Source organism: Magnusiomyces paraingens (assembly GCF_902498895.1).
Source record: "Magnusiomyces paraingens strain CBS 517.90 genome assembly, contig: contig4, whole genome shotgun sequence".
Taxonomy (NCBI): Eukaryota; Fungi; Ascomycota; class Dipodascomycetes; order Dipodascales; family Dipodascaceae; genus Magnusiomyces; species Magnusiomyces paraingens.
The window spans coordinates 63,148-80,235 of record NW_022474070.1 but is presented as its reverse complement, the minus strand read 5'-3'; the positions used below and the strand labels follow the sequence as shown (position 1 = coordinate 80,235).

The following is a 17,088-nucleotide window of genomic DNA, read 5'->3' as shown; positions in this document are numbered from 1 at the left end:
AAAAAAAACAAGTTCACCAAATTCGTCTTATTTTAGAAAATCAGCCAAATTTATTAACGATATTGCTTAGATCCAACCATCGTGAAAACAAACGAAAAAAAAAATGGTGCATTGAGTAATTTGTTAGTAAGATGTTACACTATTAAAAGTTGTAACTATACTGTTTTATTTTTATCTCTTTTTTTTTTTGCTTGTGACATAACTAAGTTATTGAAAATATTTTCTTGGTTTATGAAAAATTATACTTATCAAGCAACATTTACAATATATTGAACTGAATTGCATTTCAGTTCTTATTTGTTGTCATAGTTTTAATTTTTTTAATTTTTTTAATTTTTTTAATTTTTTTAATTTTTTTAATTTTTTTAATTTTTTTAATTTTTTTTTTTTTTCATAAAAAAATTCTGTGAAAAATTAACATGTTAATCCAAGATTCAATTTGAATTTGAAAATTTTCAGATTTGCTAAAATGACTAAATCTGGAATTTGATTTCTTTTAATTGTGAATCTTATAATAAATTATACATTTTATACATGTGTCTAGACTCATTCTTCTGGAAAATTAAATAACAGTTTTTCTGGAGTTAGCTTTTTATTTTGAAAATAAGTTGTTCAATGGAATGGTCCGTTTATCAAATTCAAATATGTTCATTAGATTGGTGAAATTCAAAGTTTTTTTATATAAATTTATGAAATATTATGGGAAGGGTATTTTTTTTCTTTATTGCAATTTAAACAAAATTAAATATACTATCGTGCCGGTTCCAAAAAACATGCGGATGATATTCAAAGCCGATTCAAACAAGTACCCTTCTTACACTTTTATTTCAGGTATTGATTCTGGAATTGTCCACTTTCTTTCCTAGTCTCTGTATATGATTTCATTCTCTCTTTAGTTAAATACCAGATTTTTTCTAGATCAAATAATATTTGGAATTTATCAAATAACCTACCAATTCAATTGTTGACTGCAAAGTTCACTGTTAAGTTAAATTAAATCTTCCGTATTATATAGCTAAATACTTAGATAGAGAATGAGAAATAAAAGAACTTCTTGTAAACTAAAATGTGTAGCAGCATGCTTGCTGATGAAAAAAAAAAAAAAAACAGAGATAAAGACAGAAACAGAGACTTTACAAAAACAGAGACTTTACAAAAACAGAGACTTTACAAAAACTCGGTAATCTCTAATCTGTGTGGTTTGTTGTGCACAAAGCTTACCAATTGTCTTTCAACATGTTCATTCACAACATATAAATGAAACTTGTTCTAATTCAAGTTTGTTTTCACCAGAACTTTCATTGTAATCTGCATTTCTCATATATTGATCATTGTGATGTAAAAAATTTGAATTCTTCTTTTTTTTTCCAAGCCAGTTTCAAAAAGGAATTAATATCAAGTCAATTATAAGTAAACCAATGAGGGGAAATAAATAAATAAATAAAAAAAATAAAAAAATAAAAAAAGGGGGGGTTATCTCTTACTGATTTTCAATCGCAAGTTATTCTCAATAGAGAACTGCAATATTTTCAGGAATTTTTTTCCGACTTTCTCCCATATTGGTTGTTTTTATACTGTTATTAAATTGTCAAAAAAAAAATTCCTCATAAATTTCATAAAAGTTACATCTATTTAGCAGCATCGCGGACAACTGTGTGGCGAGTACATGAGCGGATCCAACGTCTACGGCGCAACCATATAACATTACACTCATTACTAGCCTTTGGTGTTGAAGCCACCTGTGAAGAAGATTCTGTCAGCCAAGAGAAATATTTGCTTGATTCTTCTTCATTAGAACCTCCAGTCGGCTTCCCATCTGCACTTGAGTCAGACTTCTTTGACGGTTTCTTTTTGGAATCCTTTTTGGCATTCTTATTATTAGGAAGACCATCGGTTTCAAGAGTAATAGGTATCTGATCATAAACCCATTTTTCATCATCGTCAACTGCAATTGTCCCATCCTCCGAGTATATAATTTCGCTTTCCTCTCCCTCCGAAGTTCTATCGGCTTCTAGTTTTTCAAACTTGATACCTCGAGCAGAAACCCATTCCACAGCCTTCATATCAAGCTTCCACTGAGTCCCAGGAATAAATTGCCAAAATGGTGGGGCCAAAACTTCATTCAGTTGTACAAGTCCTGGAAGAATAAAGGGATCACTGGCAGCTGCTGCTGCTGCACTGGCAGCTGCTGCTTCTGCTTCAAGCTTGTCTTCATTCTCATCAGCCTCTTCAGCCTTATCAGAATCGTTTGATGAAGATGAACTAAGTGTAGCCAATATTTGCTGAAGCTGAACTTGTTGCGAATTAGATGTGTACACGGTGGAAATTTTGACACGAGGAAGGCATGACTGAGTGGAATACAATGACGGTTCCCAATTGCTGTATCTGATTCTTTTCTTAGATGCCTCAAGTTTTTTTCCAGTTTTAACTTCGCTAATGGGCGCTCGGCCTCGAGCAAATTGAATTTCGAAAACCTCTACAGTTCTCTGTTCATGAGGTTCTTTTGAGTTGAACTCAGCATAAGCTGTAGTATGTATAGCTGTCCAAAATTCATTGCTAATAGGGTTGAGAAACAAAAACCGTAAATTAGATGATAAGAAAATTTCCTGAGCTTTAACAACAAAATGTCTTCCAAATAAAAGTGTCTGCTCAAAAACACTTTTGGGCCCATCATCGATTTTAGGAACCAATTTAGACGTCTCATTACCGAGTTCTTCAGGAACCTTTTCCTGTGGTTCTTCTTCGATTTCTGATTCAGAATCTTCATCAAGATCGCTATAATCTATGATATCTTCTGTTAATTCATCAACGTCTTCTGGATGCTTAATTTCAATATTGTTCAAGTTTTCTTCTGAATCTTCTAAAGGCAAGTCATGCTTAGAACTGTGTCCGCTAAAAATATTGTCCAAAGAAAATGATGATCCACTATCACTGCGTCGGTTTTTGATTTTGCTAACCACCTTTTTAAATGTCTTTTTGCCTTGTTCTTTGGTCTTTTTAAATTTCTTCTTAATTGGCTTAATGACCTTGTTATGGTCATACCCAGGATGCATTCTAATTGAAGCACCCCAGCCAATGATGAGAAAAACAACTTTCCATGGGGTATATTTAATAATTAATGGTGTGAAAATATAAGCAAATAAGGCCCCTGCCATTAAAAAAATGTAAATCAAGCAGGATGTTGTTTCATCCCCATCAAAAAATGCAAATCGTTTTAAAAACGCTAAAACAGAATCAAAGCCATCAATGTATAAAACCATTGCATTTTGGGTATCCACCATATTCATGAAAAACTCGCGTGAAATTTCGGGAACAGGCTTGGGGATTATGGGTTCTCCAAGAGGAGGTCCTGGTGCAATAACCGGACTTGGGTTGTGGTGGATCAAGACATCTGTTGCAGTAGAATTGTGGGTAATATAATTTGCTCTTGCAGAATTGGAAGATGAACTAGAGGGCGAATTATAAGTTGGATTTGATAAAGAATAATCCGCGGGTGAAATAACGCTTAAAACCTTACTTTCTATAGTTGGATCAGGATCAATAATTGTTGGGTCAGGCGGATGTCGGTAAACGTAAGATGGGACCATGAGGTATGCGAGAATAAAAATGAATGGTAAAGTGGGAATCAAGCGAGGGTTCAAAACCACAATGGTATATATCCCCAAGATTGAAATGGTATGCATAGGGCACTCCCAAGTAGCAATGCGAAGAAATGAGTAATAAGCTTCAAAAACAACCCCTGTTCTAGCCGTCATATTGCTGAAATTTCTGCCCATTACTGGGATGCTAAAAGCTGGGTTGGATTTCATATAAACTGCGCGTCGTTCAGCATCTGCCATATTAAGAGAAGACGTAGGGAGGGCTGCAGCCACCAGCTTATCGATTAGCTTATCAGTCATAGATGATGAAGATGGTTGATCCTTTTTAGATTCTGGAGGCGCGGGTTTTGTTTCCGGGGTTTGTTTGTTGCCTGTTGGAGAAGAAGAGGCAGCCCGTGCCACAGATGAAAGACTTTCATAAGCAGAAGAGGGGTTATGGGTAGGTTGGGGCACAACAATACTGGCTTCTCCGGCTGCAAGTGAAGAATGGACCTCTTTTTTGTAAAGACTATTCATAATTTTGTTGAGCTTGCTGGGCTTTCCAATTGTGTCAGGATCTGATCTACTACGAGTATGTGTTAATGAGTGATTGTTCGGAAGCCCTTTAGATGCTAGTTCTGATATTTTGGCATGATCTTGTATTGTTGGTGGAGCAACGGTATTAGTATTTTTTAGTAAAGGTGGAGTAAGGGAGCTGAAAGAATGGGGAAATTCTGAATTGATACCAGCAGTGCTTGGAACTCCAGAGGGGAATTCAGGAGATAATGTAGTAGCAGGGGGGTTTAAAAGCCAATTTGATTTGGAAGATATTTGCGGGGTGCTGGATGAAAAAAGAGGAGATGATGATGATCCATTCAAATCGTTTTGCGGGAATGAAGTGGGTATGGATGAGTTAGACGAGAGACGGCGCTGTTGAAAAGATTCATGGATAGATGAAGTAAGAGTTGGTTTCAGAAGACTAATGGAACTTGTAGCAGAGACATAATTTGAGGAAACTGCGGTAGTTGGGGTTCCGTCTGTATCAATAAAAGATCCCCAGTTTACTCCAGACCGTATAGAGGAGTTGGAGGAAGAATTATTAGGGTCTGCATGTTCCTTTTTGGAATCCGATAAGTTATTCATAGATGCAGATTGAGATAATCAGAAACCCTGAAAAAATTTGCAAAAGAGAACAGATATATATATAAAGGTATTCGAGCAATTAGAAAAAAAAAAGGAATAAGAAATTGGCTACTTTGGGGGGATATGGAAAGAAGACAAAAAAAAAATAACGCTCCGAGCCAAATGGTTTGCGTAAACCAAACGACTCCAGCGCAAACTTAAAAAAAACCTAAGTAGAAAGTCTAGGAAAGTTATGCAAGCTAAATTTTATTTGGTTTTAAATTTTAAAAGGCTAGGGTTTGTTCTATTTACTTTTTCATTGTTTTGATTTATCCCTGATTTTTTCATTTTTAATCTCGGCTTTTTTTCATCAAGCACAATGATCCCTGTACCATCACCTCCTCAAGACATTATATCATCAGTACGATTAGCTCCTGAAGGCTCTGTATTGCTCACCACATCATGGGATAGTACCTTAAGAATATATGATGTTCGTCACAAGACGTCTCATGCTTTATATAGTACCATGCCATGGGACAATGTGTTGCTAGATTCCGTTTGGGATACGACACAGGATAACAGACTGGCTTATGTTGGAGGATTTGGGAAGAATGTATATGGAGTGGATGTGCAGAATGGTAGAGCGTGTCAAGTGGGCCGGCCCCACGAGCAGGCTGTCAAGTCACTGGTTTATCATAAGAGTACTCGAACAGTACTTTCCGGGTCACTGGATAAAACAATTCAACAAATAGATAGTCGGGCATCACAATGGGAGAAATCACCGGTAGTGAAATTGCCGGGTAAAGTAATTTCAATGGATAGTAATGATGCTGATGAAAGCAGCGGGAACTATTTGGCAGTGGCCATGAGTGGAATGTGCGTACAGGTTTACGACATGCGACAAATGAGAGAACCAATGTTGTACAAAAAAACGCCATTTGTTTATCCGATTCGGTCTCTGAGATGCATTTTGCATGGTCTCCCAGGAGTGGGCCCTGGGTATGCAGTGTCGTCGCTAGACGGGAAAGTCACGTTTGGGTACTATCGAGAATCAGACCAAGACGAAGAATTTACATTCAAGTCACACCGAATCCAGATGGAAGGATCCAAAGATAAGATTATGCCAATAAATGCGTTGACAATGCGCCCAGACTCGACGATTTTCTTCACTGGTGGATCTGATGGCCGAGTAATGGCGTGGGACTATGCTACACATAAGCGGAAGGCTTTTGAAAATCATATGCCTGGTGCAGTAGTGGCACTAGATGTGGATCGTAGGACAGGACAGAAACTTGCTGTTGGAGTGAGTGACGATTCATTTCGCGCGGATCCGGTGGGCGCTGGCCAGACTGCGGCGCAAAGCAACTTGTTTATACAGTATCTATCGGACTTGACGTTTTAAAACGTAAACCTGTTGAGATTACATACAAAGTTACATAATAATGGGAAAAGTGCTGTTTTTTTTTAATATGCCGCTGCACAAAAAAAAAAAAAAAACTTCCAGCAGCGTTCATAGTCTGGCTCACGGCACAACGACTGACTGACCTTTTGACCACCAATTTTTTTACTAAACTTTTCCCTTAATCATACGACCGACTGAGGAATAGATCGAGTCGTATATCATTTGTACTGCTAGACTCTTCTTCAGCTTTTAAAGCCATATACTTTTAACAAAGCATGCTTAACAGCCTTGCCTTAGGCGGGCTTTTCAAACAACAACACCCTTTCGAAACTGACAGTCTCAGCTATAGTAGCCAAAGGAGCATCAAAATGCCTTCAAAACTAATGGTGCTTGCCACAATAGTTACGTTGATGGTCTGGCCAGCGACAGCAGCTCGAATATCCTTTTCAAATTGCATCCCTTTATCAGCCGTTGAATCCGGTGTCTATTTTATACCCACGACTGTCGACGCCATATACAAGTCTATCCCCGATCTAAATAAAGGGTCCTTAAACTTCAATATTGAAGGAAACATGTCGACCGCCCTTGAGGATCTTAACCCAGACACAAACAAGTATGGTAAGTTACAAAATAACTAAGTAAATAAAAAAAAAAAAAGCAAGCAATGTGTCTAAATACTAACCTCTGCTCCAGCCACTTTGAGATCGCAACTTAATGCTGTAAATTACCTGCTGCTAAACCAATACTCGCGGCTTTGCCAAAACACAGCGGAGTGCCCCTTTGGTCCTGGTCCTTCTTCATTCAACTACACCTTCAATGTCTCAGAGGTCTACCAAGGCGTTCCCTTTAATGTCCGGTTTGTTATTATCAACTCAGTCGACCAGGCCAATGTTGTCGGCTGCATTGAGACTCAGGTCACCCCTATCATCGCATCATATGCATGGTACGTGGTTGTATTTTGCATCATTGGTATCGCTGTTCTTATAGCCATTTCGTTCGTCATCACTGCATATTTAAACCCATGGACAGGCACCACCAACATCTACTCATGGGCTTCCATCCTTCACCGCGAGGTCAACGTGGTCCGGCTTTTAACACCGGGATTTTTTGACTTTATACATTACTTTCAGTTTGCATTCTTCATCACATGTCTCTCTTTAGAGTATCCCTCCTTTCTTCAGCCTGTTATCTCTACCTTTTCTTGGGTGGTGCTCTTGTTTTCCGAATCGTTTGTTTCACACAATGGTTCGGGCAAATTTGTCGATGGTATCTACGCTACCAATGGCACTTTTGGCCTTGATCGCATGAGCCAGGTTGTCCAGCTGGCCCATGCCAAAGACGTTTGGGCCAGCTTCATGGTTTGGCTTCTTGTAGTCACCGGAGCTGTTCTTGCAATTGGACAACTTGCTATTCTTGCGACTTGGGCTTGGCGCAAATATCGATCGGATACATATGACCTACGCTCCCGAGCCCCCTCGTTTGCATTTGGACTGGTGCTGCGCATCTTTTTCAAGGTTTTCCACCTTCCTCTCCTTGTGTTTTGTTTTTTCCAATGTGTGATTACTCGGCTCAACGATGGTGACAAGGCCACCAGCCCCGCCTATTTGACGGTTTTGGCGACCCTGGTGCTTGTTGGGTGGGTGTTGTTTGCAGCATTTATCAGCTACCACCTTTGGAAACGAGCACAACGGCCAACTATTTTTGATAATGTGTCGACCCTACTTAAGTTTGGCACGCTGTACAATACCTATACCGAGGATTCGGCCATGTTTTTTGTCATTGATTTCGTAACCACATTTTTGCGGGCAATGACAATTGGTGCGATTCAAAGATCAGGGCTTGCACAAATTACACTTCTTGCTGTGATTGAGCTTGCGTATTTTTTTTCAATCATTATTGTGCGACCATTTGACCGACATACTAGTATGAATCTTATATCATGCATCATTACCGGTGTTCGATTTACACTGATTATGCTGTCGTTGCCATTTATTTCGTCAACAGGCGTTTCTGCATTTGTCCGGCAATGGCTGGGATATGTGATTTTGATTTTCCATGCACTTGCCTTACTATTATTTTTAATGCGGGCAATTCAGGTTATTATTGAAGTCATTTCTCGGTATACAGGTGCAGGCATTGAATCAACACGCTCTGGTGCGATTTACAATCTTAAACAGCTATCACGTCGTCGTAGACGGCCTCAGGTGGATATGACAGAGCTGTCAACCTCACCTACGAATGAGAATAAGCAAGGGACACCTCCTCATTCCGACAGTCAAGAGTTTGAAACTGGAAATAATACAGGCGATCAAGAGGATGAAGAAGACTCCAGTGGAAGACGGGCCGGACAGGGTCATGGATTGGATGATGATCAGCAGTTGCATCATACCCTGAGCAAGAATGGCCATAATGGTCCAGCCATAACTAGGGGAGGATATACTGCGGTATACCCGACAGCTGCCAATAGCAGAGGTGACACACTGTATGAAGATGTAATGCTTTCATCGCCAACATCGGACATCTCGTCAGTTGGGGGGTCAATTCGTGGCCACAACAATAATACCAACAATCCAGGCAATAGTCCTGTGGGGTTCACTAGATCATCATCATTTGGTGGTGCTAATGGACAAAACAAGTTTCATAATGATACGGTATATTATCGTCGCCCTCGACGACGTGGAAGTTCACATGATTGGTCATCGAATCCATATGTTCGTGACGAGGAGAACTCTCCGCGTCAAAGCACGAGTCAAAATCGTGGTGTTAATGAGTACGAGTATGATTATGATGATGAGTACGATGAAGAAGCCGAGGCTAGAGGGTCTCGGAAAGCAGCCACAAGCACCGATGCAGACCAGATTCGGATGGGGGTGGTGTCACCTCCTCCCCCCGGTGTTGATTATGCAGTGCGTGAAGCCGACATTTATTACAGACAACGGCGAGAGTATAATAAAAGGCGACGGCGACATAAGAAACTGTCTCGAAAGGGCGCAGAGAATGATGATGATGATGGTAATAATAATAATAATAATAATAATAATAATAATAATAATAATAATAATAATAATAATAATAATAATAATAATAATAAATAACAATAACAATAACGACTATAATGACCAGCACAACAACGGCAAGACTACAACTAATTTTAATTCTACTAATACAACTAATAATGAGCAACATAATAATACCTATATCCAAGGCACACCAGATGAAGGGGATGATGAGGATATGGTGTATCAGCATAGAAACTTGCGGGAGCAGGATCTTCTGCAAAACTATGAGCCGTATGGCGGAGCGGCTGGAGAGCTAATTGGGGGGCTTGAATCACCGCGAAGTGCGCGGCGACGGGCCGGGAACCGGGGTAGCTTTGGGACGAGTGAGTTTGAACAGAGCACGTTGTCGACCCCTGGACGGTTATCATTTGTTCAAACTAATGATGATGGGTTTGGAGATAATAGTGTTCCTGTGGGGAGCTCAAACAAGAGTGGGATGAGTGGGAGTGGGATTTTGCCGAGTGGTCGGCGGAATCGGAGTCACTTGAATTCACTTGTTGGACTTTTAGAGAGTGGAAATGATGAAGGAGGTTCAGGGAAAAGTGGGAATGGTGGAGAAGAGGGGACGAAAAAGAGTCCGAGCAAGTCAATTAATGGGGTTACTGGGTGGCTTTCACGAGTCAAGAATAATATTGGAGAGAAGATTCGTGAGGGGATGGGGAAGAAGGTTGAAGATGATGATCCTTTGAAACCGCGAGGATTTGAGGTGTTGCGTCGTGGGCCAATCAAGTCGTATCGGTCGTCATCTTCTCTTAGCGGAGACTCATTATCGTATGAAGAGTCTGATAAGGATGACAGTGATGGAATTGGTGGCTCGAAGACAGCTACTACAGGTACTACGACCACTAGTAGTAGCAGTCAGAAGGTCAAGCCTATTGATGACGATGTGGATGCAATTGAGCCTGTGAAAGCGAAGAAGAGCAAGTCTAAGCGAAAGAAGACTTCGAAGAAGAGAAAGCGGGACAAAACAGCTCAAGAGCAACAGGAATCTGGGGTTTCCGTTTTGGCATCTGAAATGACAGGGACCAATGCTGAGAGTATGACTGAGGGGTCTACTGCTGCTAGTACGACACAGGATCTTAGAGATGATGACGATAAAGAGTCACCATTTCGGGATTCTGTTGAGACTAGTAGGACAGAAGAGGATGAAGAGGAGGAGGGGAAGAGTAGCACGTATGGTGCGGTTCTTACGAGAAGTGGGGATGGAAGAGGAATTGAGGGTCGGCCAGAGTCTGGTGTTTCGTCATTGACACAGGGAGATGATTATTATGACGATGGAGTGGCTCCTCCTGAATCAACGACGTTATTATTACGAGATGATGAAGATAAGTATGAAGGACCTAGTGAAAGGTATGAAGCAGGAGTACGGACGACTCATGATGGGTACATTGAAGCAGGAGATTTTATTTTCCCGAGATCTACGGCTACAGTGGGGATACCTAGGGATGAAGATGATGAATATGATCGAGCAGATGAGACTGTGATTCTGGATGGAGCTGGAGGAACAGGAAGTCTTTCATTACAGAGACCTGCAGGACCTCAAAGGAACAATAGTAATGTGCCTACTCTTCGGATTCTGACATCTACAGAGGTTTTGCAGCATGTGCCTTCGAGTACGTCTGGTACTGTTGAAGGTCCAGTGCTTATTCGGCGGGTGACTGGAGATGATGAAACTGGAGGAGAGCTGCAAGTTCCGCATGTTGTTGCTAATAAGCGGAGTAAGGATGATTTTAATTTCTTGTGAAAAATTATATATATTGATGATTGAACAAATGAATTGATGAATGAAACATGGAGAAGTATTATGAATTAGAATTATTAAAAGGAAGTTTAAGTTTTTTTTTATTGATATTTTGATACTTTGATTGTTTTATATATATTATATTATTATATCTTGTCTTGAATACCTGACCTTGTGTAAGGCCCATATTATCCATTATTTGGTGATGTTGACATGAGAAGGGCTGGTGGAGTTCTTTTTGTACGTAGCGGAAGGATTGCCGCATTGGAAGTTAATAGGGGATTAAAAAATGAGCCCCATGATACCTTATTAAGAAGGAGATTGTGTATTTCTTGACAGTGATTGATGGTGTGTTGGCCACAAAAAAAAAAAAAAAAGGCCGCCCGTCAGCCAGTCAGCCAGTCAGCCGGGGGAGGGGCAGCCCAACAAAAAATGAATGAGAGAGACATTCCTTGTTTGTTTGTTGTCAAAAGGCTAATCCGGGACCCCTGCATAATCGCAAAAGCATCACCCAGATTTGGAAGCAAAAACAAAAAAGCGGCTTTTGAAACTATTTTTTTTATTTTAATATTATTTTCTAATTTATTTTTAAAAAAAATAAATAAAATAGGGGCCTATCAATAAGAATTGGTTAAAGGGTGAGAAAAGAGGGTAGTGGTGATGATGATGATGATTATGGTGTTGATTTCCACGTGACTGTACAAGTGGAGGAGAGAGGAGTGGAAAAACTTAAAGTTGAGTCCTTGAAGGTATTTTTTTTAAAGGGGGGGGACAGGTGGCGGCGGCAGATACTCATGAGGAAAGGGACGAGAATTGGAACGGGAAAAGGCGGACGAGAAGAAATGTTATTAAGATTATGGTAAGAATGGCTTTTTTTTTGTTTTCTTTCTTTCGATATGATTGATATTGTGATCTGGTGCTACTACTATTACTACAGGTCTCAGTGATATATATATATATATATATATATATATATAATTTTTAGTATAGGAAGAACACGGGAATGTTAAAAAGGGAATGGCGTGGGAGAACCAACAAAAATAAAATAAAATAAAATAAAATAAAGGGCGTGCTATTTGGTTGGACGTGATGGGTCGTGGTGGGCCGGTCGGGACAGCAGATTGGGTGCAAGTTGGAATTTGAACAGAATGAGTTGTGGTGGTTGATTTTCGGTCGGATGTTGGTTGATAGTGGCCATTGTTTGGCACTAACTGTGACTGATGATGGGTGAGGGAGGGGGGTTTGGTTTGGTTGAGATACAATTAAGGATTGATTTTTGGATTTTCATTATTGTTATTGTATTTGAAAGATTCATTGCATTGCATATGATTTCAATTTCAATTTCAATATATTTCAAACTTTTCAATAGGTTGTATATTAATGTTTGTGATAATAATTTTCATGTTGATATTTTTGTCATGTATAGGGGGCCCAGCTTTTTTTTTTTTTTTTTTTTTTTTCTTTCAACAATTCAATTTTACAAAGCCTACAGACATTCCTTTCCGAAAAAATCTTCTATATATAGAAACCAAAAATAGGAAATTTCTCAATGGGCAATTGAAGATGATTAGAAACAATTATTCCATCAATCTAATTGTTTACTTGAAATATCATTACAGTCCATTGTTGATTTTAAGCTCTGCTGGTGCTGGTGCTGGTGCTGGTGCTGGTGCTGCTGTGATAGTGGCCTGTCATTTGGGTGGTCTCTCATTTGTCTACGATTTTATCAAAATAAAAATAAAATAAAATAAAAATAAAATAAAATAAATTAAATTAAAAAATAAAAATAAAAATAAAAAAAAAAGCCCAGAGTGCCACAACATGTTTTGGTGTTGTTCACCACCACCTTTGCCTTGTTAGAAATCTCATCAGTTAATAATATAATTTTTTTTTTGCTATGTATATATAAACCTTCCATTCTTCCCTATTTTTTTTGTTTTCTATTTTAATCTTTTTACATTTTTTTTTCTTCCTTTCTCTTTCTCTTTTACTTTTTTTTTTCTTTTTTTCCTTTCTTTCTTCATCTTCTTTTAATATCATCAATTAATTCTATTATAATCTTTTACCCATATCACAATGGCCGCTGCTACTGCCGCTCCCAAAAAGCATCTCAAAAGTCAAAGCGCCTTTGTATGTTTCTTTTTGTTCTTATCATTCCTTTTTTTAAACTGCCTTTCCTCCCCCCTTTTTTTTCTCTTCTAACTCTTGCTATTTCTTTTAGGCTTTCGACAATAATGCCACTACAGTGGCTGCCAGCCACATGCGCAATGCTCTCAACCGTCTCGCTGATACCGTTCCTGATGAGGCCGAAAAGCGCAAGTTTGAAAATGAAATGGATAACTTCTTTGCCCTCTTTCGTAGATACCTCACCGACAAGGCAAAGGGAACTACCCTTGAATGGGAACGCATCAACCCCCCTAATCCCAAACAGGTGGTGTCTTATGCCGATATCCAAGGAAATGAAGCAAACACTTCAAACCTCTCCAAACTCGCCGTCCTTAAGCTTAATGGTGGTCTCGGTACTTCCATGGGCTGCGTTGGTCCCAAGTCCATCATTGAGGTCCGCGATGGTAAATCCTTTTTGGACCTTTCTGTTCGCCAAATTGAGCACCTTAATCGCCAATACGACGTTAACGTTCCCTTCATCCTCATGAACTCTTTCAATACGGATGACGATACTCAAACCATTATTCAAAAGTACCAATCCCACAATGTCACGATTAAGACTTTTAACCAGTCGCGCTTCCCCCGTGTCTATAAGGACTCGCTGCTCCCAGTTCCTAAAAACTACAATGACCGCATTGACTGCTGGTACCCCCCTGGCCACGGTGACTTGTTTGAGTCAATTACAAACTCGGGTGTTCTCGACGAGCTCATTGCCGAGGGCAAGGAGATTCTGTTTGTCTCTAATGTCGACAATCTTGGTGCTGTTGTGGACCTTAACATTTTGGAACACATGATTAACACGGAAAGTGAGTACATTATGGAACTTACAGACAAGACCAAGGCCGACGTTAAGGGTGGTACCATTATCGACTATGACGGTTCGGTCCGTCTGCTTGAAATTGCCCAGGTCCCCAAGGAGCGCGTTGAGGAGTTTAAGTCCATCAAGAAGTTTAAATACTTCAACACTAACAATCTTTGGATCAACCTCAAGGCCATTAAGCGCGTCGTTGAAGACAATGAGCTCAGCATGGAAATCATTCCCAATAACAAGTCTATTTCCCTTAAGCCCGGCTCTGATATTGAGGTTCTCCAGCTCGAAACTGCTGTCGGTGCTGCCATTCGCCACTTTAACAATGCCCATGGTGTCAATGTCCCTCGCCGCAGATTCTTGCCTGTCAAGACCTCTTCAGACTTATTGCTTGTCAAGTCAGATCTTTACTCTATGAATCGTGGCCAGCTTGAGCTCAGTCCTCTGCGCTTTGGTGGTGCCCCACTTATCAAGCTTGGTGGCCACTACAAGAAGGTTAGTGACTTTCAAAAGCGTATTCCATACATTCCCAAGATTGTTGAGCTTGACCACTTGACCATTACTGGTAATGTCACTCTGGGCAAGAATGTCACTCTTAAGGGTACTGTTATTATTGTCTGTGAGGAGGGCAAGAAGATTGATATTCCCAATGGCTCGGAACTTGAGAATGTCGTCATTACCGGTAGCTTGTCTATTTTGGAGCACTAAAAGGCTTTTTGAATTTGATTTAAAAAAGTAAGAAAAAAAAAGAATTATATAGGAGAAAAAAGTGTATGTGTAAATTATTATTATCATTAATATCTTGATGTTTTTCTTTTTTCTTTTTTTTTAGACTAAACAATTGTATTTGACATTTAAAGTCTGTATATGAAGACTTGAGTGTTTTGAAGAATGTTTTGCGTGCTTTTTTTTTTTTTTCCTGCCTAAAATATATATATATACTACAGTATTATAATATATTGGCAAGATAACCCACCCAGTTACACACGTTGATACTTTTGATTCTCTGTAAAGTTTAGGTTTGTCTGTTCTTTACCACACAATTAATTTTTTTTTTTTTTCCCTGTACAACCCAAAAAAAAAAAAAAAAAAATTATATAAAATCTAAACTTCAAACCTTCCTATTTACCTTCACCACCACCACCACCACCACTTTCATTTCCACCAAATTTGCACATTTACAATCTTCTCTTTCAATTCCCAATTCATTCCACATATCCCCCTCTTAATATTTACTCGCCACATCTGGACTTTCTTTTTTTCTCATAAAGATCTTGTCTTATCAGGCTCTTCTATCTATATTTCATTCTTGTCCTCAGTAAACAACCTTCTTTAGCTACATTGCTTGTTTTTATTTTTTATTTATTTTTTTTAGTTTTGCCAACTCAGTCTGTTATCGCCACACATTATACCAATGTTTAAAGGCATCCGTTCCGCTTCTCACTCAATCATAAGTACCGTCACCGGAACCGGCACTGGCGCTCCTGAAGACTCGTCGGCATCTGCTGCTCCCGGATCCTCCGGATCCGCTTCTGCAAACGCTGGGGGACATCAGCATATTCATCATCACCATTCCTCGTCTGCGGCTCCCGCCACAAGCTCCGGAACTTCCACTTCACCTAAAGACTTCTCATATGTAGACCCAGAAGGTTTGTATATATATACACATTATTACCACTACCTCAACAATAATTTCATATTCTTTATCACACGTCCTTCCGCTCCTATCTCTTCGTCCTTTCCACTCCCCCACCTACATTCTTTGCCTCCTTTTTTTTTTTTTTTTCTTTCTCTTTGCTTACTAACTTTTTGATATAAAGACATTGATGAAGTTGATGACCAAGGCCAAAACATTCTCATGGGCATCATTTCCCAGCTCCGCTTCGGTTCTGATCTCTCTCGTATCACCCTACCTACCTTCATTCTCGAGCGCAAGTCTATGCTTGAACGTATCACCAACCAGTTCCAACACCCTGATATCCTACTCGAAGCCCACACTACAAAGGACCCTGAAGCCCGCTTCATCAAGGTCGTCAAATGGTCCCTTTCAGGATGGCACATCACCCCCAAGGCTGTCAAAAAGCCCCTAAACCCGGTTCTTGGTGAATACTTTAGCTCTTGGTGGGACCTCTCTAACGGCACACGGGCTTACTATATTGCCGAACAAACCTCCCACCACCCTCCAAAAACCTCCTACTTTTACATTTCCCCAGAAAACAATATTCGCATTGACGGTACTCTCGTCCCTCATTCAAAGTTTCTCGGCAACTCTGCTGCATCCATAATGGAAGGCGTTGGTTTCCTTCAGTTTATGGATATTATTGATTCTAAGACAAAGAATCCCGAACTTTACGAAATTACCCAGCCCAATATGTACGCACGCGGTATCCTCATTGGTAAGCTCAAGTACGAGCTCGGCGACCACTCCATAATTCGGTGCCCTGCTCTTGACTTGGTCGCCGATATTGAGTTCAAAACGAAGGGGTTCATTTCCGGAACCTACAATGCTATCCAGGGTGAAATCAAGCAAATTTCCACCGGCAAGGTGCTCTACGAAATTACAGGAAAGTGGAACGAAATTATGGAGATTCGTAACGTCAAGACCAAGGAAAAGTCTGTTCTTTTTGACACTTTTACTGCTAATCCTCAGCCTACTTCAGTGCGCCCACTGGACGAACAGGGCCACCTGGAGTCGCGTCGGTTGTGGCATAAGGTCATAATAGCTCTTGGCAAACGCGACCACGAAACAGCTACAACTGAAAAGTCCAAGATTGAAGACAAACAGCGCGTGGAGGCCCGTGTACGCGCTGAAGAGGGTGTTGAGTTTCATCCAAAGTTGTTCAAGCCTGTTCATAGCCCTGTCGGCTACCGTATATACAAGGACTTTGATGGAAAGACACCTGCCGAACAAATCAAGCTTGTGGAAGAAATCATGCCCATTCTCCCTGGCCAGAAGTTCCGCGATAACTTTGAAATGCCTGCGTACGAAAAGCACATGCATGGCGATGATAATGCTGACTTGAGGGATGATACTGAAGAAGAAGAAAGTACGAAAGAAGACTGTGAAAGCTGCCAGCAGGAAATATTAAACAAGCAGGGGCCATTGGACCAAACAGAGGATCTTAAGCAGGCATTGCCATGATGCCTTTACTTGTTTTGCAATATATGTGTGTGTTTGTGTGAGATCTTATTAGATCTTATGATGCTTATCT

General features: G+C 40.0%; 5 protein-coding genes across 5 annotated transcripts; 4 read left to right on the top strand and 1 right to left on the bottom strand.

The window, feature by feature from the left end:
* Positions 1-1,628: 1,628 nt before the first annotated feature.
* On the bottom strand, positions 1,629-4,721 carry SAPINGB_P004814 (uncharacterized protein; the record flags this gene model as incomplete). Its single annotated transcript, XM_031999529.1, has 1 exon — positions 1,629-4,721. One exon carries the CDS (start codon positions 4,719-4,721, stop codon positions 1,629-1,631), a length of 3,093 nt encoding a protein of 1,030 aa, XP_031855420.1.
* A 358-nt stretch (positions 4,722-5,079) lies between these two features.
* On the top strand, positions 5,080-6,102 carry SAPINGB_P004813 (uncharacterized protein; the record flags this gene model as incomplete). The annotated part of the gene is made up of 1 exon (XM_031999528.1): positions 5,080-6,102. The coding sequence occupies one exon, from the start codon at positions 5,080-5,082 to the stop codon at positions 6,100-6,102; it is 1,023 nt and encodes a 340-aa protein (XP_031855419.1).
* A 275-nt stretch (positions 6,103-6,377) lies between these two features.
* SAPINGB_P004812 (uncharacterized protein) lies at positions 6,378-10,905 on the top strand (the record flags this gene model as incomplete). Its single annotated transcript, XM_031999527.1, has 3 exons — positions 6,378-6,720; positions 6,796-9,114; positions 9,308-10,905. The coding sequence occupies 3 exons, from the start codon at positions 6,378-6,380 to the stop codon at positions 10,903-10,905; spliced, it is 4,260 nt and encodes a 1,419-aa protein (XP_031855418.1).
* Positions 10,906-12,978: 2,073 nt separating this feature from the next.
* SAPINGB_P004811 (uncharacterized protein) lies at positions 12,979-14,584 on the top strand (the record flags this gene model as incomplete). Its single annotated transcript, XM_031999526.1, has 2 exons — positions 12,979-13,032; positions 13,124-14,584. The coding sequence occupies 2 exons, from the start codon at positions 12,979-12,981 to the stop codon at positions 14,582-14,584; spliced, it is 1,515 nt and encodes a 504-aa protein (XP_031855417.1).
* A 706-nt stretch (positions 14,585-15,290) lies between these two features.
* Positions 15,291-17,018, top strand: SAPINGB_P004810 (uncharacterized protein; the record flags this gene model as incomplete). The annotated part of the gene is made up of 2 exons (XM_031999525.1): positions 15,291-15,525; positions 15,697-17,018. 2 exons carry the CDS (start codon positions 15,291-15,293, stop codon positions 17,016-17,018), a joined length of 1,557 nt encoding a protein of 518 aa, XP_031855416.1.
* Between the last annotated feature and the right edge of the window lie 70 nt (positions 17,019-17,088).